This window comes from Mobula birostris, chromosome 2, assembly GCF_030028105.1.
Source record: "Mobula birostris isolate sMobBir1 chromosome 2, sMobBir1.hap1, whole genome shotgun sequence".
NCBI lineage: Eukaryota > Metazoa > Chordata > Chondrichthyes > Myliobatiformes > Myliobatidae > Mobula > Mobula birostris.
Window position 1 is genome coordinate 105,289,985 of NC_092371.1, and position 23,097 is coordinate 105,313,081.

Genomic DNA, 23,097 nt, shown 5'->3' on the forward strand with positions numbered 1-23,097 from the left:
CACCCACAAAATTGGATATTGTTTATTGGATCTAGTCACCTTATTTTGTACTAGAAAGCAGGGTGGGGGAAGGGGGATAATCTGGTGCTGGAGAATTCTTCCTCAACTACTATTGAAATCCACATCTACTCAGTTCAAGTTGAGCATGCATTTGCACATGCATGTGGACAGATATCTACCCACATGGTATCACATTAGCCTGATGTTATCTGATCTATGCTGCATGCACAGTGTTAAGTACGTTGATGGGAAAATAACTACAAGTGTGGCCATATTAAACAGCTGACCACATGCTGTTGCCAAGGAACTGTATTAAACTCATAATATTTTGCTCCTGTGAATGCACTTATTTTTTCATGTTTTGCATCTTTGTTCTGCTTGGGATACAGAAAAGTAAACACATAAACATACAAATACATAAGGATGCTTGGGAAGAAATATATTTTTATACATTCATTTTCTGAGATGTAGATATCACCAGAAAAGCTAGAATTTTTTGCTCATTCCTGGTTCCCCATCTTGAATTTCTGCTGTCCTTTTACAGCATCGCCTTTTGAGGATTTCCACAGAAATGAGATTCATATATATGTCTGTACTTACTAAGGAACTCCACATTGTTACTATGTACTTGTTTAATCAATCAATCCTAACACCTACACTCTGTGGCCACTTTATTAGGTACATCTGTACACCTACTTATTGATGCAAAAATCTAATCAGCCAATCATGAGGCAGCAAGTCAATGCAGAAAAGCATGCAGACATGGTCAAGAGGGTCAGTTGTTGTTCATACCAAACATCAGAATGGGGAAGGGATGCAGTGAAAGTGACTTTGACTGTGCGATGATTGTTGGTGCCAGATGGGGTGGTTTGAGTATCTCAGAAACTGCTGATCTCATGGGATTTTCAGAGATAACAATCTTTAGAGGTTACAACGAATAAATAACAGCCAGCGAGAAGCAGTTCTGTGGGCTTAAATGCCTTATCAACGAAAGAGGTCAGAGGAGAATGGCCAAGTTGGTTCAAGTTGGCTCAAATAATCATGCATTAGAACAGAACAGCATCTCCAAACATACAACACATCTAACCTCAAAACGGGTGGGTTACAACAGTGGAAGACCACAAGCATACACTCAGTGGCCACCTTATTAAGTACAGAAAAGTACTTCCACAGTGTAGCTGGGGATATTTTGTGCGTATCTCTACAATTTGTGCAACAGCACACAGCCCTTTTGTGCCATGAAGGAAACATTGTGCTCATCATGTAAAGGACATTAAATCCAAATCAGGACAAAAGATCATTTGATACATAATATTGGTACTGGTGTTTTGAACAGCGGATGTTCCATATAGGTGCGTGATAAAGAACTACTGATATGTAAATATTCTGTATATCGAAACATCTTTTGTATCAAGGAAATGTGCATAACCTGTCCTTTCATAGTCTCTGCACAATTTATTTAATCACCTCAAGGAGAGACTAGCGTAGGTAAAAAAAAATGCATTAAGTGCATGAGATGGTATTGAGGATGAAATATTGAATGGTGGAACCTATCAGATGGGTCTAATGAGCTCTGTACACTCCTGTTGATATAATTTTAATAAACATTTCTGTTGCAACATCCTTAAAGCTAGCTGCATTTAAAGTTATAGAATTAAAGAGTGCAACGGTACAGAAACAGGCCCTTTGGCCCATCTATTCTAGTCCCATAGAATTGCACCCAGACTATAGCCCTCCATACCCTTCTCATCCATGTACCATCACTGGAATTTAGAAGAATGATTGGGGGGGGTGGGAGGTGGGAATCTCATTGAAACCAATCAGATGTTGAAAGGCTTAAATAGAGTGGATGTGGAGAAGATGTTTCCTATGGGGGAAATCTAAGATCAGAGGGCACAGCCTCAGAACAGAGGAAGTTGACCCCACATCCACCAAGTCTGCTGGCAACTTGTTCCACACTCTCACCACCCTCTGTGTGAAGAACTTAGGTTATCCTTAAATTGGTGGCAGTGTGTTTTGATTTTTTTTCCAGTTGTTTCCCATATAGTCTCTACTGTGTAAGACAATGGCAAAAGACACATGGAAATAAGGTAAAAACATATTCGGCACAGCTTTGTGGGCCGAAGGGCCTGTATTGTGCTGTAAGTTTTCTATGTTTCTATTCCACTTTTCACCCTTAACCCATGACCTCACCCAGCCTCAGTGGGGAAAAAAACCTGCTTGCATTTACCCTATTTATATAGGCATCCATTAGTCTCGTGAGACCATGGATTTGCGCCTTGGAAGGTTTCCAGGGTGCAGGCCTGGGCAAGGTTGTATGGAAGACTGGCAGTTGCCTATGCTGCAAGTCTCCCCTGTCCATGCCACCGATGTTGTCCAAGGGAAGGGCATTAGGACCCATAAAGCTTGGCACAGTGTCGTCGCAGAGCAATGTGTGGTTAAGTGCCTAGCTCAAGGACACAACACACTGCCTCAGCCAAGGTTTGAACTAGAGACCTTTAGATCACTAGACGAATGCCCTAACCACTTGGCCACGTGCCAACACTTACCCTGTTTAAACTGGTGATAAAACACAGACTGCATAATCATCATTTTATACCAAAGTGTTGTATTCAGTTCAAGGACATTCTATACATCTACCTATCAGTGTTCTTGACATTCTTCCATTAATGCATTTTCTTGTTTTTCTGTAGTTTGTCATATACTCAAGGTCCATTAGCATAAGTGCAGGAGATGGGATATTATGTTGCAGTAGTACAAGAAGTTGGTGAGGCCTAATTTGGAGTATTGTGTGCAGTTTTGATCACCTATCTGCAGGGAAGATATCAATAAGATTGAAAGGGTTCCGAGAAAACACAAGGATGTTGCCAGGACTTGAGGACATGACTTATTGGGAAACATGGAATAGGTTAGGATTTTATTCCCTGGAGTACAGGAGAATAGGGGTGATTTAATACAGGTGCAGGTATACAAAATTATGAGGGGGTATAGATAGGATAAATGCAAGCAGGTTTTTCCCCCACTGAGGTTGGGTGAGGTCAAAGGTGAAATATTTAAGGGGAACCTGCGTGTGAACTTCTTCATGCAGAGGGTGGTGACAGTGTGGAACAAATTACCAGCAGAACTGGTGGATGTGGGGGTCAATTTCAACATTTAAGAGAAGTTTGTATAAGTACATCGATGGGGGGGGGGGAAGGGCTGTAATCCAGGTGCGAGTTGATGAGAATAGGCAGAATAACATTTCAGCACAGATGAGATGGGCCGAAGGTCCCATTTCTGTGCTGCCGTGCTTTGTCACACTATGACTTGAACCTTGGTGCTCGACTGCTGCCTTTGACTTCCGTGGTTGCCTTGTGAGCTAAAGGCTGAAGGGCTCTCTTCACCTCTTGCCTCTCTCCTGTTGTCCACGCCGATTCAGCCCTCTGCTCCCGGGAGTGCCTGAGAAGATGTCGCGGAGCTCAGCACGGAGAGGGTTAACCCTGAAGAGGCGCTGACGCAGGAACCACCTCCCAGCCCGGCGCTGCTCGTGGATCCACCCCGGCGGTTTCCTCCCGGACCCGGACAGCAGAACCAAATGGAAGACAGTGGCTCTATGTCGGTGGCCGCCGGGATATGGCGCAGCTCAACGTTAGCCTGCGCCTTCTGCCTCTGTCTGCTAACAGCAGCGCAGAGTCGGGGTAAGTGTCCGAGCCGCTGCCCGCCCCGTCCCTTCCTACCGGCGGCCCTAGTCGCGTTCCCACACCCGCCGCTGGTGCAGCCTTGTCCGGCTCGTTGTCGGGGCCGGGCCCGGGGGCGAAGCGGCAGCTCGGGGGAGGGAAGGCAGAGGGGGGCGGTTGTTCGGTGCTGGTGACCATGGGTGGGGCTCAGTGTTCAGCCGATCTCTGCTCGTTTTAGGTTGGGAATTGAGAAGTAAAATGTACAGATATTAAAGGTATTGCGGTGTCCCTAACGCACCAGCGTTCCAAGCAGCTGCACTTTAATTTTATATGCGTGCTTTAACCGGGCAAATCTTCGCGCAGTAACAAAGAAGGCTGCGCCTCCCGCAAAATGAGGGGAATTTTCCCAGGCGCAGGAAAGGTATGAATGAAGGTCACTTCCTGTTGGGAATAAGTCACGGCACACGGAGAATTGTCGGAAAACCCCGGCCAAACGCGGCTTATTTATTATCGGGGCCTGGCTGCAATGGGCGAGAAGCGGGTCTCTTTCTCCGTACTCTTTCTTCTTTGCGTATTTGCACAGTTTGTTGTGTTTTGCATATTGTTTATTTGTCAGTTTCTGTTATGAGTGGGGTTAACTTTGTTTGCTTTTGTTTACTGAATACCCGCGGGTGGTGGGGGTGGGGGGAGAATGAATCTGAGGGTTGTATATAGTGACATGTAGGTACTTTGATAAGACATTTTTACTCGACTGCTGCAGGCTGGCTGCACGCAGGCTGCTTGGGAGTTGTTTGGGTCAGACTGTGGCGCGTTGCTGGCGGTCAGGGACGATTGCCAAATGTCTGGTGGATCCGCTCTGGGCGACACGTTCGCCTTCCCGTCCGTCACTGCGGATCAGAGAAATTGGGTTTGCTGTCACTGGCATAAGTTGCGAAAATTGTTTTCCGGCAGCAGTACATTTTGTAAAAATTTTAAAAAAACTGTAAAAAGAGAGGGAGGAAGTTCTGTGGGAGTGTACATGGGTTCATTGTCCATTCAGAAATATGGTGGCGAGGAAGAAGCTGTTCCTGAAATTGAGTGAATCTTCTGGTGCCTGTACCTCCACCTTGATAGTAAAGAGAAGAGGGAATCTAACCAGGCTGGGGGTGGTGGGGGGTGTGGTTGGGCTGCTTCCCGTGGGTGAGGTGGGCACCAGACATCACTGGGAGGGAAACCACTGTAATATAGAACATGGCACAGCACAGTGAGAGAGGCCTTTCATCCCAGCAGTTCTGTGCTGAGCATGTTGTCAAGTGAAATCCCCTCAGCCTGTGCATGCTCCACATCTTCCCCCACCCCGTTTTATTCGTACTCTTTTGCCTATCTCAAAGTATCTACAAAAATGTATTTTGCATCAGTCTTTACTGTTTAAGACACTAGCAGTATGCTGGATGTTCAAGTGTGTCAGGGGCAGAAGTGAGTGAAGTTGCCATTAATGGGGAAAAGGTTCTTGGGAAACTGAAAGGTCTGAAGGTAGATACATCACCTTGACCTGATGGTCTACACCCCAGGGTTATAAAAGAGGTGGCTACAGAGATTAGTAATGACCTTTCAAGAGTCAATGGATTCTGGCATGGTTCCAGAGGACTTTGGCCACCTTAAATTGGTTTATTGAGTACAGAAGATGGAATGTCATTTTGAAGTTGTATAAGATAGATTTTTTTTAAATTAATATAAAGAGCAGAAGAAAGATAATCACCTCCTGTGCTTACTCCAGTAGGGGTACAGCTGACATCTTGCCCATGTGCCTCTTTCTTGTACTCATCAGATATATCTTGATTTCCTTAATAACTAAAAATATCAGTCTTGAATGTATTTATTAACTGAGCCTTCATGTTCCTCTTGAGTAGAGAAATACAAAGATTATCATACTCTGGCTGAAGAAACTTTTTCCCAACTCAGTTCTCAATAGCTGTCTTTTACTTTAAGACTATGACTCTTGGGTCTAATGATTAAAGCCAGGAGAAATATCATCTCCAAATTTACTTTGTAAATCCCCCGAAGAATTTTGAAAATATGAATGAGATTCCCCCTCATTCTTCTAAACTGGTAGATAATCTGTTAATTCCTCCTGCATAACTGGACCAAAATATCAATTTTGCTCAAGTCTTTGTGCAGTAAAGGGCAATGTACCAGTTGCCTTCTAAATTGCTTTGCTGACCTTGTATTTTAAATTTCAGTGATTCCTTTGAATAGGGCTGGCATGGTGGCGTAGTAGTTAGCGTCACTGTGTTGCAATACCAATAACCTAGGTTCAATTCCTTCAGTGTCTATAAGGAGTTTCTACGCCTTTCCTGTGACTGTGTGTGCTTTCTCCGGGTGTTCTACTTTCCTCCCACAATTCAAAAACTAGCAAGTAAATTAGCCAGATGGTGTAATGGGGCAGTGTGGGCTTGTTAGGCTAGAAGGGCCGTGTTGTATTTCTAAATTTTAAAAAGATCTATGTCTCTGAACACAAGCACCTTTCAAACTCTGTGCATTCAAACAAATGTTCTCTGCTTTTTGAAGTGTTTACATATCAGATGTTAAGGTGCTTAGAAGGAAATTAAGGAAAGCTTTTATCACTCATAAGTGTGGTGTAGATTTCTAGATTTTTAACTATCGACTGAAAACTAGAATGTGGGATAAGCCAAACTAATTATTTAGTTGTGTCTTGCAAAGATAAAGATGGACCATGTGGTTTCTTAAATGAGTAGTAATAATTTCTTCCCCTTCCCCATCTCGTTTTCCATTCCCTGTTCAGGTTCCCCTCGACCCTTCTCTTTATCTGCCTATCACCTCCCTCTGGTGCTCTCCTCCTTCTCTTTCTCCCACATTCCACTCTCCGCTCCTATCAGATTACTCCTTCAGTTCTTTACCCCTTCCACCTATCACCTCCCAGCTTCTTACTTCATCCCCTCTCACCTACCTACCTATCTTCCCCCTCACCTGCTTTCACCTATCACCTGCCAGCTTGTAGAGCTTCCTTCTTATTTTGGCTTCTTCCCCCCCCCCCCCCCCTTCATTCCCGATGATTGGTCTCGGTCTAAAACGTTGACTATTTATTTCCTTCCATAGATGCTGCCTGACCTGCTGAGGTCTTCCAGCATTTTGTGTGTTAATGGACTCAATATTTCTGTGATTCCATGCAGAACCGTGTCCTACAACCTTCTGCAGCAGCATCAATTTCAGATCTTTGCTATTTTATGGAATGTTTTGTGCCAATTAACTGAAGTACTCTCAGATATTGAGGCAGTGTGATAAGGTGTTATAATAATGTAAGTGTTTCTTCTCCCATTTTCACACACAAGCCCCTTTTTAAAGAAAAGAATGATACTTATTTCAGTTTGTTACTGACTCAAGATTATTCGGGGATCTTCAGATCTGCTTCCTCCCTGTTGGAGCTGTTGCTTCCTTTTGGATTGTATTCCACAGGCATCAATTGCTCTTAGACGAGTATCTTTATGTGTGATGGTATATTGAGAATGGCAGTAGACTCTTTGAGAGGGTTACTGGTGGTAGTGTCACTGAACAGTAGTTCACTAGTACGAGGAAATCTGCAGATGCTAGAATTTCAAGCAACACACAAAAGTTGCTGGTGAACACAGCAGGCCAGGCAGCATCTCTAGGAAGAGGTACAGTCGACGTTTTGGGCTGAGACCCTTCGTCAGGACTGGCGAAGAGTCTCGGCCCGAAACGCCGACTGTACCTCTTCCTAGAGATGCTGCCTGGCCTGCTGTGTTCACCAGCAACTTTTATGTATGTTGCTAGTAATTCACTAGTTCCTGGAAATGATACATAAACATGATTTTGAATTCCATCGTAACAGATAATTAATCAATTGCTTAAGTAATCTGATCAAAAGTATTGACCATTAGATTATCATTAAAAGCTGATAGAATGGACAGTGGGTCAGCCTTATTGGAGCATTCTTCAAATGGAATGAATAAATGTCAGCTGCGGAATTAGAGTAAAGCATAAGTGAGGTGTCAGAGGTAGGTTCTTTACACAGTGGTGAGTGCATGGAGTGCCCTGCCAGGGGTAGTGGTAGAGGCTGATACATTAGGGACATTTAAGGAACTCTTTGATAGGCACATAGGTGATAGAAAAATGGAGGGCTATGTAGGAGGGAAGGGCTATATTGATTTTAGAGTAGATTAAATGGTTGACTGAAGGGCCTGTACTGTGCTGCAGTGTTCTTTGTTCTGAAACTTGGTTCGGAAAAAGAGCGATATCTACAATAAATATAGGAAGCATGGAGTAAATGAGGTGCTCGAGGAATATAAAGAATGTAAAAAGAATCTTAAGAAAGAAATTAGAAAAGCTAAAAGAAGATATGAGGTTGCTTTGGTAAGTAAGGTGAAAATAAATCCCAAGGGTTTCTACAGTTATATTAATAGCAAAAGGATAGTGAGGGATAAAATTGGTCCCTTAGAGAATCAGGGTGGACAGATATGTGTGGAGCCAAAAGAGATGGGGGAGATTCTGAACAATTTCTTTTCTTCGGTATTCACTAAGGAGAAGGATATTGAATTGTGTAAGATAAGGGAAACAGGTAGGGAAGTGATAGAAACTATGATGATTAAAGAAGAGAAAGTACTGGCGCTTTTAAGGAATATAAAAGTGGTTAAGTCTCCGGGTCCTGACAGGATATTCCCTAGGACCTTGAAGGAAGTTAGTGTGGAAATAGCAGGGGCTCTGACAGAAATATTTCAAATGTCATTAGAAATGGAGATGGTGCCAGAGGATTGGCATATTGCTCATGTTGTTCCATTGTTTAAAAAGGGTTCTAAGAGTAAACCTAGCAATTATCGGCCTGTGAGTTTGATGTCAGTGGTGGGTAAGTTGATGGAAAGTATTCTTAGAGATGGTATATATAAGTATCTGGATAGACAGGGTCTGATCAGGAACAGTCAACATGGATTTGTGCGTGGAAGATCATGTTTGACAAACCTTATTGAATTTTTTGAAGAGGTTACTAGGAAAGTTGACGAGGACAAAGCGGTGGATGTTGTCTGTATGGACTTCTGTAAGGCCTTTGACAAGGTTCCACATGGAAGGTTAGTTAGGAAGGTTCAATGGTTAGGTATTAACATTGAAGTAGTAAAATGGATTCAGCTGTGGCTGGATGGGAGACACCAGAGAGTAGTGGTGGATAACTGTTTGTCAAATTGGAGGCCGGTGACTAGTGGTTTGCTTCAGGGATCTGTACTGGGTTCGATGTTGTTTGGACATACATGGTAAATAGTAGGGCATTGAAGAATGCAGTGGAACAGAAGGATCTGGGAATAATGGTGTATAGTTCCCTGAAGGTGGAATCTAATGTGATTAGGGTGATGAAGAAAGCTTTTGGTATGCTGACCTTTATAAATCAGAGCATTGAGTATAGGAGTTGGGATGTAATGTTGAAATTGTAAAAGGCATTGGTGAGGCCAAATTTGGAGTATTGTGTACAGTTTTGGTCACTGAATTATAGGAAAGATGTCAACAAAATAGAATACAGAGAAGATTTACTAGTATGTTACCTGGGTTTCATCACCTAAGTTACAGAGAAAGGTTGAACAAGTTGGGTCTTTATTCTTTGGAGTGTAGAAGGTTGAGGGGGAACTTGATAGAGGTATTTAAAATTATGAGGGGGATAGCTAGAGTTGACGTGGATAGGCCTTTTCCATTGAGAGTGGGGGAGTTTCAAACGAGGACATGAGTGGAGAGCTAAAGGGCAAAAGTTTAGGGGTAACTTGAGGGGGAACTTCTTTACTCAGAGAGTGGTAGCTGTGTGGAACGAGCTTCCAGCAGAAGTGGTTGAGGCAGGTTCGATGTTGTCATTAAAAGTTAAACTGGACAGCTATATGGACAGGAAAGGAATGGAGGGTTATGGGGTGAGTGCAGGTCGGTGGGACGAGGTGAGAGTAAGAGTTCGGCATGGACTAGAAGGGCCGAGATGGCCTGTTTCCATGCTGTAATTGTTATATGGTTAAGATGTTGGTGAGGGCTAATTTGGAGTGTTGTGTGCTGTTTTGGTCATCTACCTCCAGGAAAGATGTGAACGAGGTTGAAAGAGTGCAGAGAAAATTTACAAGGATTTTACTGGATCTGGATGACCGGAGTTATTGAATAGATTAAGACTATATTCTTCAGAATGTAGGAGATTGCAAGGAGATTTGAGAGAGGCGTACAAAATTATGAGGGATATAGATAGGATAAATGCAAGGAGGCTTTTTCCACTGAGGTTGGGTGGAACTGCAAGCAGAAGTTATGGCTTAAGGGTGAAAGGTGGAAAATTTAAGGGGAACATGATGGGAAATATCTTCACTCAGAGGGTCGTGGAGTGTGAATGAGTTGCCAGCACAAGTGGTGCATGCGAGCTTGATTTCAACATTTAAGAGAAGCTTGGCTTGGGTACATGGATAGTAGGGATATGGAGGGCTATGGTCCTGGTTCAGGTCGTTGGGAGTAGGCAGTTTAAATGGTTTTGGCATGGACTAGATGGACCAAAGGACCTTTTTCTGTGCTGTACTTCTCTCTGACTGGAAAATTGCAAATGTCATGCCACTCTTCAAGAAGGGGGAGAGGCAAAAGGAAGGAAATTATAGGCTAGTTAGTCTGATTTCAGTGGTTGGGAAGATGTTGGAGTTGATTGTTAAGGATGTGGTTTCGGAGTACTTGGAGGCAGATGGTAAAATAGGCCAAATGGGATGGTTTCCTTGAGGGAAAATTTTGCCTGACAGATCTGTTGGAATTCTTTGAAGAAATAATGAGTATAGGCAAAAGAGAATCAGTGGATGCTGTGTGCTTGGATTCTCAGAAGGCCTTTGACAAGGTTTCACACATGAGGTTGCTTAACAAATTAAGATCTCATGGTGTTACAGGAAAGATACTAGCATGAGTAGAGCATTGGCTGATTGGCAGGAGGCAAAGAGTAGGAATAAAGGGAGCCTTTTCTAGTTGGCTGCAGGTGACAAGTGGTGTTCCACAGGGATCTGCTGTGACTGCTTTTTAGGTTATATAATTTGGATGATGGAGTTGATGCCATTATAACCAAGTTTGTGAACAATATGAAGATAGATGGAGGGGTAGGTAGTTTTTAAGAAGTAGAGAGGCTGCAGAAGAACTTGGATGAGAATGGCCAAAGATGTGGCAGATGGAATACAATGTTTGCTCATGCATTTTACTAGAAGAAATAAAGGGGTAGACTGTTTTCTAAATGGAGAGAAAATTTAAAAATCTGAGGTGCAAGGGACTTGGGGTTCTCATGTAGGATTCCCTAAAAGTTAATTTGCAGGTCGAGTTGGTTGTGAGGAAGGCAAATGCGATGTTAGCATTCATTTCGAAAGGACTAGAATATAAAAGTAAGGATGTAATGTTGAGACTTTATTAGGCTCTTGTAAGGCCTCATTTGGAGTATTTTAAGCAGTTTAGGCCCCCTTATCTAAGAAAGGATGTGCTGACATTGGAGAAGGTTCAGAGTAGGTTCACGAGAATGAAAGGATTATTGTATGAGGAGTGTTTAATGGCTCTGAGCTTGTACTCAGGGCCTGAATTCAGAAGAATAGGGGTGACCTTATTGAAGTCTATTGAATATTGAAAGGCCTAGAGATAGTGGATGTGGGTGTGATGTTTCCTATTTTGGGTGAGTCTAGGACCAGAAGGCACAGCATCAGAGTAGAGGAATATCCATTTAGAACGGAGTTGAGAAATTTCTTTAGCCAGAGAGTGGTGAATCTGTGGAATTTGTTGCCAAGTGGAGGCCAAGTCATTGGTTATATTTAAGGCAGAAGATTGGGGTGAGAGGAAAATGGATCAGCCATGATGAAATGGTGGAGCAGACTCAATGGACTAATTCTGCTTCTGTGTCTTATCGTCTTATGAATGTGAATTTGTTATTACAAATAGGGGCCAATTTTGAACTGACTAGATATTCAGCAAGCTAATGCTGACCCCACTTATTTCCCCAATACCACTTGACCTCTGTGTTTCAGATGTCTGAATATATCCAGTGACTGTCTCTGCAAGTTAATGTGGTGAAGAGCTGCAAATAGTGAAGACTGAGAAAAGAAATTCTTAATCTCCCTTTGGATAGATAAACTTTTGGGTCTAAAACTCTGACCCTGGATTTGGATATCTCACTTTAGCCCATCGTTGCTACTCGAGCATAACCCACTGACAGCTCGCCAGAGTCCTCTATTCTGGACCAGTCTTTCAAGTTGTCTCTAGGTGTAACCCATATTGATGTACCCTTCCTATCCCAGGGATGAGGTCTTTGGAGCTGCTGTTGGTGTTTCTGTAGCTCTGGGTTTTTATGGGATGGGTTTGCTACCCCCATGTCCAACCCTCCCCCTCACGGGCTTGTGATTGTCCCTGGCGGAGTTAGTTTTAGATTTCCGCGCAAGCCTGGTATGAAAACACCAATAGCCTTGACTGGAAAGCCCTACAAAAAGTGGTGGAGGTGGCCCAGACCATCACGGGTAAAGCCTGCCCCGAGATTGAGCACATCTACGTGAAGCATGGTCCCAGGAAAGCAGCATCCATCATCAAGGGCCCCCACCACCCTTGGACCACGCTCTCTTCTCACTGCTGCCGACAGCAGGAAGGTACAGGAGCCTCAGGATGTCAAATATTTCCATTAGTTCACACCGTTCTGTCTCGATACATCAATCCCTTCATCCCCAATCGACCTAGTAAAACTATTATCCACTGCAAAGTATCCTTTCTAAATTATCTAAATTATGGACAGCAGGCCTGTACGTGATATTCCAAGTGGAGTCCCACTGGGGCCCTGTAAACTTGTATCAGAAGTCTTCCATGCTTCTACATTCAGAACCGGGTTTAATATCACTGGCATATATTGTGAAAGGTGTTAACTTTGTGGCAGCAGTACAGTGCAATACATGACAATATAGGAGAACTGAATTACAGTAAGTATATTAAATAGTTAAGTTAAAATAAGGAGTGCAAGAACAGAAATAAAAAAGTAGTGAGGTTGTGTTCATGGGTTAAATGTCCATTTACAAATTGGATGAAGCTGTTCCTGAATCACTCGGTCTGCCAACCCTCTGTTTTGTATTTTACACTCATATTCCATTAAAGTCGGCCCAAAACGCCAACTGTGCCTCTTCCTAGAGATGCTGCCTGGCCTGCTGCGTTCACCAGCAACTTTGATGTGCGTTGCTTGAATTTCCAGCATCTGCAGAATTCCTCGTATTTGCGAAAGTAATAATTAGTTTCTTTTGTTCTTCTTTCCGAAGTTCCAAAGAACTCTTAACAAATCTGGCAAAAATAGTGTAGAGATGTGTATGTATATTTATGTATATATCTGTGTAACAACAGGTACGTCTTTTGACTGCGGGAGGAAACTGCAACACCTGGAGAAAAAAATCCGTGCAGTCACGGGGCAAGTGTATAGACTTCTCACGGACAGCAGCAGAAATTGACCCTGGGTCGCCAGTGCTGTAAAGTGTTGTACTTGACCACTGCAACTTGGTTCTTTCTATGGAACCACGTTTGACTACTGTCTTATGATTTAATAAATATCCTGTTATAATCTTCTTTAGTAAGGGATTACAGAGTGCACCCTATGACACATATTTGATAAAGTGGGTATTTATGAAATAACATGTTCCTTCTTTGAATAAGCTGTGAGGGCTGTCCAGGATCTTGGAATTCCTGGTAGATTATGGTCTGCGGTCACTTCTGAATTTTGAAAGGCCTAGACAGAGTGGACATTTCCTATAGTGGGGGGGTCTAGGTTCAGAGGGAACAGCCTCAGAATAGAGGGACATCCCTTTAGAACAGGGACAAGGAGTAATTTCTTTTTGCCAGAGGGTGGTGAGTCTGTGGCATTCATTACCACAGACGACTAAGGCAGAGGTTGATGTTTTATGGTGGTCTGGTCTTCCTCGTGGCTCATCTCCTTTTGCCTGTCCTATCTCCATATTCTTCCTTTCTTCCAATGTCTAAAAGTCAATTGATCTGCATTTGGAAGGAAACCAAAGATGCACTACACATTGAGTGAAGCAAATTCTCTTCCTTATTTTGAGTCCATAATCCCCTAGTTCCAGATTCCTACATCAGGGAAATATTGTTCCTGTATTTCTCCTGTTGTGATGCCTGTACATTTTAGATGGTTCAGTAAGGCCAACCCTTGTTTTGATAATGAGTAGAAGCCTGGACTATTGATCCCGCACCTCAGGCAGTAGAACCACTGAATCTTCACTGTAGTCCCTCTATGCGGCAAGGATATCAAAAATCTACCATTCTTTTTACCTGAATATTCTAAATGACTGCTCTACATTCCTCTTGGGCTGAGAATTCCAACAGGCTTTCACCATCTGGGTGAAGAAATTTTTCATCTGTGGCCAGTGGTGTTCTGCACAGATCAGTGCTGGGACCTCTGTTTATGATACAGACAATAGTCTATTGTCTATATCATAAACAGAGGTCCCAGCACTGATGTATTGACTTGGATAACAATTTTGCTGGACTGATTAATAGGTTTGCAAGTGACACAAAAATAGCAGAGTTGTGCATGGTGAGGAAGGTTGTCAATGGATTTGACAAGGTGCGAATCAGTTGGAAATTTGGGCAGAGAAGAGGCAGATGTAGTTTAATCTGGACAAGTGTGAGATGTTGCATTCTGTGAAGTCAAATGTAAGGCAAAAGTATAAGAGTGAATTATAGAACCCTTAGGAGCATTGATGTATGAATGGATCTTGGGGTGCAAGTCATGGGCTCCTGGAAATAAATCTGGTAATAATGAAGGCATGCAGCAACTTGCCTGCACATCCGAATAAACAGTCACAAAGGGGTGTTGCAGTTATATCAAACTGAGGACTCTGTTGTGGCATTTGGGTCACTGCAGTACAGAAAAGGAGTCCTTCAGTAACTTGCCAGGCAAGTAGTTGTCTTGAACAGTAGACAGCGTGGGAGAGTGCTACAGTGTACTGATGTTCTGGCACAAATGGAAGGTCGGCTGGTGAAGGGTCTCAGCCTGGAACATTGGCCTTCCACAGAATGCTGCCTGATGTGCTGAGTTTCTCCAGCATTTTGTGAGTGTTACTTTGGAAGGCCAGTTGCCAGATGGTTGCTGCAGTTCCCAACTGTTGATCATCTACAGTCTATGAATCCGAAGATGGGGCTGAATGTCAGAATCTAGAGATAATATAAAGTCTTTGAGGTGATGTGGATTGTAAGGAGGATGCAGCATGGTAATAACAATATCTGTTACTCTTTGGAATTCGTTATCCAAGTGGCGTGTGGCAACATGAGCTGTGATGTTCCCCTAGTTTTATTTCAATGGCTTCCTTTACCAGGCAGTCCCAAAAGCCATTGGCACAGCACGGTAGTTTTGTGTAGAATTTTAATAAAGATGAAGGTCTCGTTCTAAGTAAGAAATGAAATTCGATTGTAAGCAAGGTGGGAAAGCGGGAACCTGATTGGATGAGGACTAACCAATCAGGAGGGACAGGATGACGAGGATATAAATACCACTGGACTAGACATGCCCAGGCGTCGTCCTGATGAAGATGGCAGAGTTTGTCATCAAAATGTCGCATAATGGATATCTGTACCTGGCTGGAAGCCCAATAAGAGTTTATCCATCATAGATGCCAGGAAAGCACTAGATCCCTTTTCGCATTAATTATCACATTAAATGTTTGTTGGATGCCATGTTTTTATTTAATCCTGGTGCTGTTTGGTTTTATCCACAGACAAACTTTTAGATCATCTTTGAGAGATTTAATCCCAGGCTGCATGTAAAAGAGCCGCTCTGCAATTCACCGCCAAAACACCAGTTGGCGGTGGGGTTTCTATGCCACTGTGTTGAGTTTCTTCGTGTTGAGACTCAACACGAAGAAACTCAAACTTCAAACAATGGCGACTGAAACTGAAGGAGGATGAATTTTCTGTGCTTGTCCAGCCACTGAGAGATGGACGAGGAAATGCATTTCAAATACTTTCAGATGTCGGCTGGTCGATTTGATGATTTGGTTCATTGTCTCCAACCATTTATTTTGCATCAGTGTACGCACAGCATACTCAGAGACTGGCAATCGCCATTCGAGTTTTAGCTTCAGGTGGAAGTCAACAGGCTGTAGCAGCTAGCTACAAACTGGTGTCAAGCACAGGGTCCTCCATAATTTCAGAGGTCTGTAAAGCTTTATAGAAAGCATTGCAGCCAGAGTTCCTTCCCTGCCCTTCAGTTGCCCAATGGGAAGCTATTAGACAATAGGTGCAGGAGTAGGCCATTTGGCCCTTCAAGACAGAACCGCCATTCACTGTGATCACAGCTGATCATCCACAATCAGTATCCAGTTCCTGCCTTATCCCCATAACCTTTGATTCCGCTATCTTTTAAGAGCTCTATCCATCTCTTTCTTGAAAGCATCCAGAGACTTGACCTCCACAGCCTTCTGGGGCAGAGCATTCCATATATCCACCACTCTCTGGGTGAAAAAGTTTTTCCTCAACGTATTGCAGCGTAGGAGGAAATGCGATGCTACCAAGCGGACCGATCACAGTTGTTGCGGTTTGCGACGCGTAGTTACATTTTGGGAGAGGTGCACGTTAGGCTACGGCGTAGGGTTGGTGTAGAGTACAGCGTAGGGTACACTGCTACGCCATACTTACGGCGTATATTTGACGCACAAGTATAAATCAGCCTTTATTCCTTTCCAAAACATCTACTTGAGCTAAAGCTCTTCAAACACTACGAATGTACCTACCTTAACCATTACCTCTGCAGCTTGTTTAATGTCCCCACCTTCTGTGTGGAAAACCTGCCCCTCCAATCACCTTTAAATATTTCCTCTCTCTCATTAACCCCACTTTTCCCTAGTTTCAAGCTCCTCTGCCTTTGGAAAAAGAAGGTGACTATCTGTCTTGTCCATGCCCCTCAGTTTTATAAACCTCCTGCACTCTGTTGAGAGCAGTCTCAGCCTGTCCAAGTTCTCCTTGTAATTAGAGCCCTCCATTCCAAACAACATCCTGGTGATGAATCTCTTCAGCACTCTCTCTAGTGCTGCCTTTCTGTAACGTGGTTACCAGGGCTGCATTTTCCAAGTGCGGCCTAACAATGTCTTGTACAGCTAAGTTTGTTATCAAAGTACATAAACGTTACCATATACAGTCCTGAGATTTGTTTTCTTGCGGGCATTTCACAGTAAATAAAACAAAATACAATCAATGAAAAACCGCAACTGACAAATACAGACAAACAGCCAATGTGCAAAAGATAAACTGTGCAAGTATATAACAAAGAAATAATAGTAAGTAATAAATATCTAGAACAGGAGTTGTAGAGACCTTGATAGTGAGTCCATTGTTGTTGGGAAAAGTTTGATGTTTAGGGTAAGTGAAGTTACCCTCTCTAGTTCAAGAGCCTTATGTTTGAGGGGTGGTAACTGTTCCTGGACTGGGTGGTGCGGGTCTTGATGCTCCTGTACCTCATTCCAGATGGTAGCAATAAGAAGAGAGCATGTCCTGGATGGTGGGGTCAATGATATTGGATGCAGCTTTAGAACATAGAATAGTACAGCACAGTACAGGCCCTTTGGCCCGCAATGTTGTGCCGACCCTTAAACCCTGCCTCCCATATAACCCTCCACCTTAAATTCCTCCATATATCTGTCTAGTAGTCTCTTAAATTTCACTAGTGTATCTGCCTCCACCACTGACTCAGGCAGTGCATTCCAGGTACCAACCACTCTCTGAGTAAAAAAACCTTCCTCTAATATCCCCCTTGAACTTCCCACCCCTTACCTTAAAGCCATGTCTTGTATTGAGCAGTGGTGCCCTGAGGAAGAGGTGCTGGCTGTCCACTCTATCTATTCCTCTTCATATCTTGTATACCTCTATCATGTCTTCTCTCATCCTCCTCCTCTCCAAAGAGTAAAGCCCTAGCTCCCTTAATCTCTGATACTCTCTAAACCAGGCAGCATCCTGGTAAATCTCCTCTGTACCCTTTCCAATTCACATTCTTCCTATAGTGAGGCGACCAGAACTGGACACAGTACTCCAAGTGTGGCCTAACCAGAGTTTTATAGAGCTGCATCATTACCTCGCGACTTTTAAACTCTGTCCCTCGACTTATGAAGACTAACACCCCATAAGCTTTCTTAATTACCCTATCTACCTATGAGGCAACTTTCAGGGATCTATGGACATGTACCCCCAGATCCTTCTGCTCCTCCATACTTCCAAGTATCCTGCCATTTACTTTGTACTCTGCCTTGGAGTTTGTCCTTCCAAAGTGTACCACCTCACACTTCTCCGGGTTGAACAGCACTCCTTATAGATATGCTCAGTGGTGGGGAAGGCTTTACCTGTGATGGGCTGGGTCATATCCACTACTTTTTGCAGGATTTCCCATTCAAGGGCATTGGTGTTTCCACACCAGGCCATGATGCAACCTGTCAATATATTCCCTGTTGCGCATCTCTAGAAATTTGTCAGTTTTAGATGAATCTGCACAGACTTCTAAGAAAGCAGAGGTGCTGCCATTCTTTGTAATGGCACATGCTAGACCCAGGACAGATCCTCTGAAATAGAAACGCCAAGGAAGTTAACAGTGGTCCAACTCTTGTGCCTAATATGAGTGGCAGCAAGTTGGTTGTCTTATTCACTGCCCTGTCCAGCTGTGTCAGCGTTTTTTAGAAGCTGTCACTTTGCCTGCCATGATTTCTCTGCACCTCATCCCAGCACGAATTCTAATCAGTGCTCTGTGCCAATGAAGCATCTTCACTTCATGGAGGAGTCTCAAAAATAAATTAGAGGATTTTTTAACCACTGCCACGTGAGGTAGATACTGCTGCATGAATCAGCTTTTTGCTCGATGAATCTGCAGGATATTTATGAAACAATTGGATTTCAATTACTGCAATCCGATATGTGGTAATGTCTCATGAGCCTGACTTAATGTCAGGATGACCGTTGGCCTTAGAAGTAGAGTTAGGCCATTCAGCCCATCAAGTCTGCTCCATATTCAATGATGGCTGATTTATTATCCCTCTCAACCCCATCCTCCTGCCATCTCCCTGTAACCTTTAATGCCCCGACTAATCAAGAACCTGTCAACCTCCACTTTAAATATACCCAGTAACTTGGCCTGCACAGTCGTCAATGATGAATTCCACAGATTGACCACTCTGTAGCTTAAGAAATTCCTCCTCATTTGTTATAAATGGAAGTCCTTGTATTCTTCTTTGTTTCTTCCATGTGTTTATTGTCTGAATGGGGAAAATATAAGGTATCTTTTGAAAGTTGTAGAACTGAGACAAATTATCTGCTGCATCAAGGAACATTCTTGTATTGGCTTGTGTTGTTTTCTTCATGTTCAGTAGTTTCTAAATGAACCCCTTACTATATCAGACATCCCACCTCTCCCAGAAGTTCCAGGAGTCTCCCGCATATTAATAGTGGCTCCCTGATGCCCACAAATCCTGGAAATCAATTTTTTTGAGAGGGAGAGAGAGAGAGTGCGCGAGAGCGACCACGAGAGAATGAGAGAACGAGAGCGCGCCATGGCAGAGTGTTCCAAAGAAAGAAAATATAAAATGTACGTCACCCCAGACTACCCTAAAGTGTACCCCTGCCTATAAGGGGTGGAAAATAATGACAGTGTTGCTCACTGCACTGTTTGCAACCGTGACTTTCCTATTACCCAGGTGACTGTAAAAGACATGTTGAGGTGAGTTTAAGAGGTGTCATTTGTTCATTAGCATAGCTAACATTATTTAAACTAGCTGGCTAGCTGCTAAGGAGCTGCTCTATTGCAGACATCCCACCTCTCCTGGAAGTTCCGGACCCTCCGCAAATTGATGGTGCTACCTCCCTGAAATGAGTTTTTGCAGGGTGGGATGTCTGCTATATCTCATTTCCATCTCTCTAATTTTATGTCACACGTTCATAGCTTATGTTCAAGCTGCTTGCAGAGATCTAATCAAAAAATCCAGATTTAGTTTTTTTAAACAAAAATAAGATCATTTATTTTTAACAACATACTATAAACATGATGAAATTGTGCATTTTCCCACCGGTGATGAACTTTTCTCTATTCTTCCTTTCTTCTGTGTTTGAGAAACGTTTTTATTGACAGAATTGAGTGTTACTTCTTAACCAGGATTAAATTAGATGTCAACAATTGTTAACTTTCTCTCAATAAATAGCCGGCTGAGATGCCTTTTGACCCATTTCTGAGCACTGAGTGTCGAATAAAACACTGTAGTTTAGTATGACGTTAGCTGTTAGTTCTCAGGTTACTGAAGCATGTCTGTCACTGACCCCTAATAATTTTGCGTTTGATTTACTGTTTCAATTTAGGCTTCTTGTGTTAAATCACAACTCCCTCTCTTCTCATTGCTGCCATCAGGAAGAAGGAACAATAGTCTCAGGACCCACAGCACCAGGTTCATGAACAATTACTACCCCTCAACCATCAGGCTGTTGACCAGAGGGGATAACTTCACTCACTCCATTACTGAACTGTTCCCACTACCAATGGACTCACTTTCAAGGACTCTTCATCTCATATTCTCAATATTTATTGCTTATTTATTCATTATTATTATTTTTTTTTCTATTTGTGCAGTTTGTCTTCTGCACTCTGGTTGAATGCCCTACTTGGGTGGTGTTTCCTTGATTCTGCTATGGTTATTACAGTATTCTATAGATTGAGTGAGATTGGGCGTTTTATCTGGGGGGACATGGGTCTGGAGGTCAATGTTAGATTTTCTTTGTGTGGTGAGGGGGTTTTGGGGTCGATGTTCTTGTGGTTTTTTTGTACGGGAGAGGAGTATTTTGGGGCTGATGTTCTTGTGTTTCATGCGTGGGGGGGCGGCTTGTGGGCTAATGATCGTATTGCTATTCTTGGTTTCGTGGCTATCTGGGGAAGAAGAATCTCAGAGTTGTATACTTTGACAATAAATGAACCTTTGAATCCTTTGAAAATGGATCTCAGGGTTGCATATGGTGATGTATACGTATGTACTTTGATAATAACACTTGCTTTGAACTCCTAGTTTGGACTAGCTTCCTGTATGAAGTCATTGTCATTGTTAGTGGATTTTAAACTTCCTTGTCTTTGTTTTCAAATCCCTCAAGTCGTCTCTCGCCATCACTAAGTGACTCACGGACACGTCTCCTTTCTGCCATTGATGACCTATTGCCCACTGCTGTGAAAATAATTTCCTAAATATTTCTTTCTATCTATCCCACTCCTTTACACTTCCATTTTTGACTAGACATTTAAGCAGTTGTCCTGATTTTATTTTGTGGCTTAGTATCGAAAACTTCTGGACTAATTTTTTTTGTGCGTAAACTGTGCCATGTTGTTCAGGTGATATTGGGAGAAGTGGCTCAGGATGTCAAAATCAAAGTAAATTTATTATTTAAGTATGTATATGTCACTATATATGACACTAGGATTCATCTTCTTGCGGGAAAATAAACAATGGAATTTATAAGAACTATACATTGACATTGTCCAAATACATACTAATGTACTTTGTGTACTTGCATACTACACATAAATACATACAGGAGTTGTAAAGAGTCCTTGAAATGGAGTCAGTAGGTTGTGGTATCAGTTCAGTGTTGAGGTGAGTGAAGTTATCCACACTGGTTCAGGAACCTGATGGTTGAAGGATTAGTAAGGCTCCTGTACATCCTGCCTGATGGTATTAGTGAGAAGAGGACATGGCCTGGATGGTGGGGGTCTAATTAATACTTAGAACTTTTGACTAGTTCTCTCCATTTTCAAAATTAGCCATGCGAAGCATATCGTTGTCCAGAGATGACTATCAAAATTTTTTAATGTAGTCATATCCACTTAATCTAAAAAGTATTTTATTTTGAAAATGAGTAAAAGAAGATTGCCAATATTTTCCTGTGGGTGTTTAATGTTGTGCATAAAGTACACTCATTGCTAGTTTTTGTGGTTACCATAAAATCTGACCTACTTTGTAAAAGTTGAATTAAAGAGATGTTTTCATATAAAGTTGATGACTAAATGTCAGAATGTCATTTTGGTGTTCTCCCACTACTCTTGGTACAAAAGACAAGAAGACACAGGAGCAGAATTAGGTCATTTGGCCCATCGAGTCTGCTCTGCAATTCAATAATGACTGATTTATCATCCCTCTCAACTCTATTCTTCTGCCTTCTACCCGTAACCTTTGATGCTCTGACTAATCAAGAGCCTATCAATGTCCCAATGATTTGGCTTCACAGCCAACTGTGGTACTGAGTTCTAATGATTTGCCACCATCTGGATTTAAAAAATTCGTCCTCATCTGTTCTAAATGGATTTTCCTCAATTCTGAGACTGTGCCCTCTGGTCCTAGACTCCCCCACTACAGGAAATAACTTCTCTACGTCCTCTCTATCTAGGCCACTAAGTATTAGATAGGTTTCAATTAGATTTCCCCCCTCCCCCTCCTCACTCTTGTAAATTCCAGGAAATTCAGGCCCAGAGCCATCAAACACTCCCCATATGTTACATAGGAAGTGTATTCTCAATTAACATACTCAGGTTTTGCCTGAACTGGCCAGTACATTCCTGACCTTGGAATTAGATTGGCTGGTGATGGTGATGTTTTGTTCAGTGTTTCATGAATAAATTTGTTTGTCAAGTGAAGCACAGTGATGTCCAATTCTGGGTTGCATTGCGTAGTGAGAAGTCTGACTGGATGCTCCTCAGCCTGATTCCTATGACTGAGTTGGTCGGGTCTTACAGAGGACTCACTAGCCTACCTTGGGTTATTAGGCTGCCAACAAAAGCTAAAACATTTGCATTAATTACCATGCAATCAGATTTTATGACACTTCTTATCAGTGAAATAAAATGTTTATTGCACCATCCTCTGTAAACTCTAGAGAATGTTGTGCATGAAAATCCCAGGAGCTAAGCAATTTCTGAAGTACTCAAAACTCTGCACCAGCAGTAATTCCACAGACAAAATCACTTGGGTCACATTTCTTTTCCATTCTAATGTTTGATCTGAACAGCAACTGAACCTCTTGACCATGTCTGCATGCTTCAATGCATTAAGTTGCTGCCACATGATTGGCCCATTAGATATTTGTATTAACGATTAGGTGTACAGGAGTACCTAATAAAGTGGCTACTGAATGGAATTATTCTGTGAATAAAATAATTAGTGGATTAAAATTCTGCAATTTAAGCAAAGCTATCAATAAAAACATGCATACTCAATAAACATATTTGTGCCTGAATATTGCTGCCCCCAGAACATCCCTAAATTGTAGTGGTTGTTAATGCAAATGATGTATTTGAATGTAGTGGTGATGAATAAATTAATATGAACATTTAATATAATTATCTTTAAGTGAGTATCCACCTACACACAATATTGATTTCAGTGTTGAAGTTCTTCGGAATACACTATAATTTGAATCCAGTGTGAAA

General features: G+C 42.5%; 1 protein-coding gene across 1 annotated transcript in view; it reads left to right on the forward strand.

Annotated features, from left to right (window-relative positions):
- The first annotated feature begins 3,444 nt into the window (after positions 1-3,444).
- Positions 3,445-23,097, forward strand: part of LOC140189235 (interferon gamma receptor 1-like) — a 55,209-nt gene continuing 35,556 nt past the window's right edge. The window contains exon 1 of the mRNA XM_072245924.1: positions 3,445-3,677. Coding sequence (XP_072102025.1) covers positions 3,575-3,677 — 103 coding nt within the window. The 5' untranslated portion in view covers positions 3,445-3,574. The remainder of the gene's footprint in view (positions 3,678-23,097) is intronic.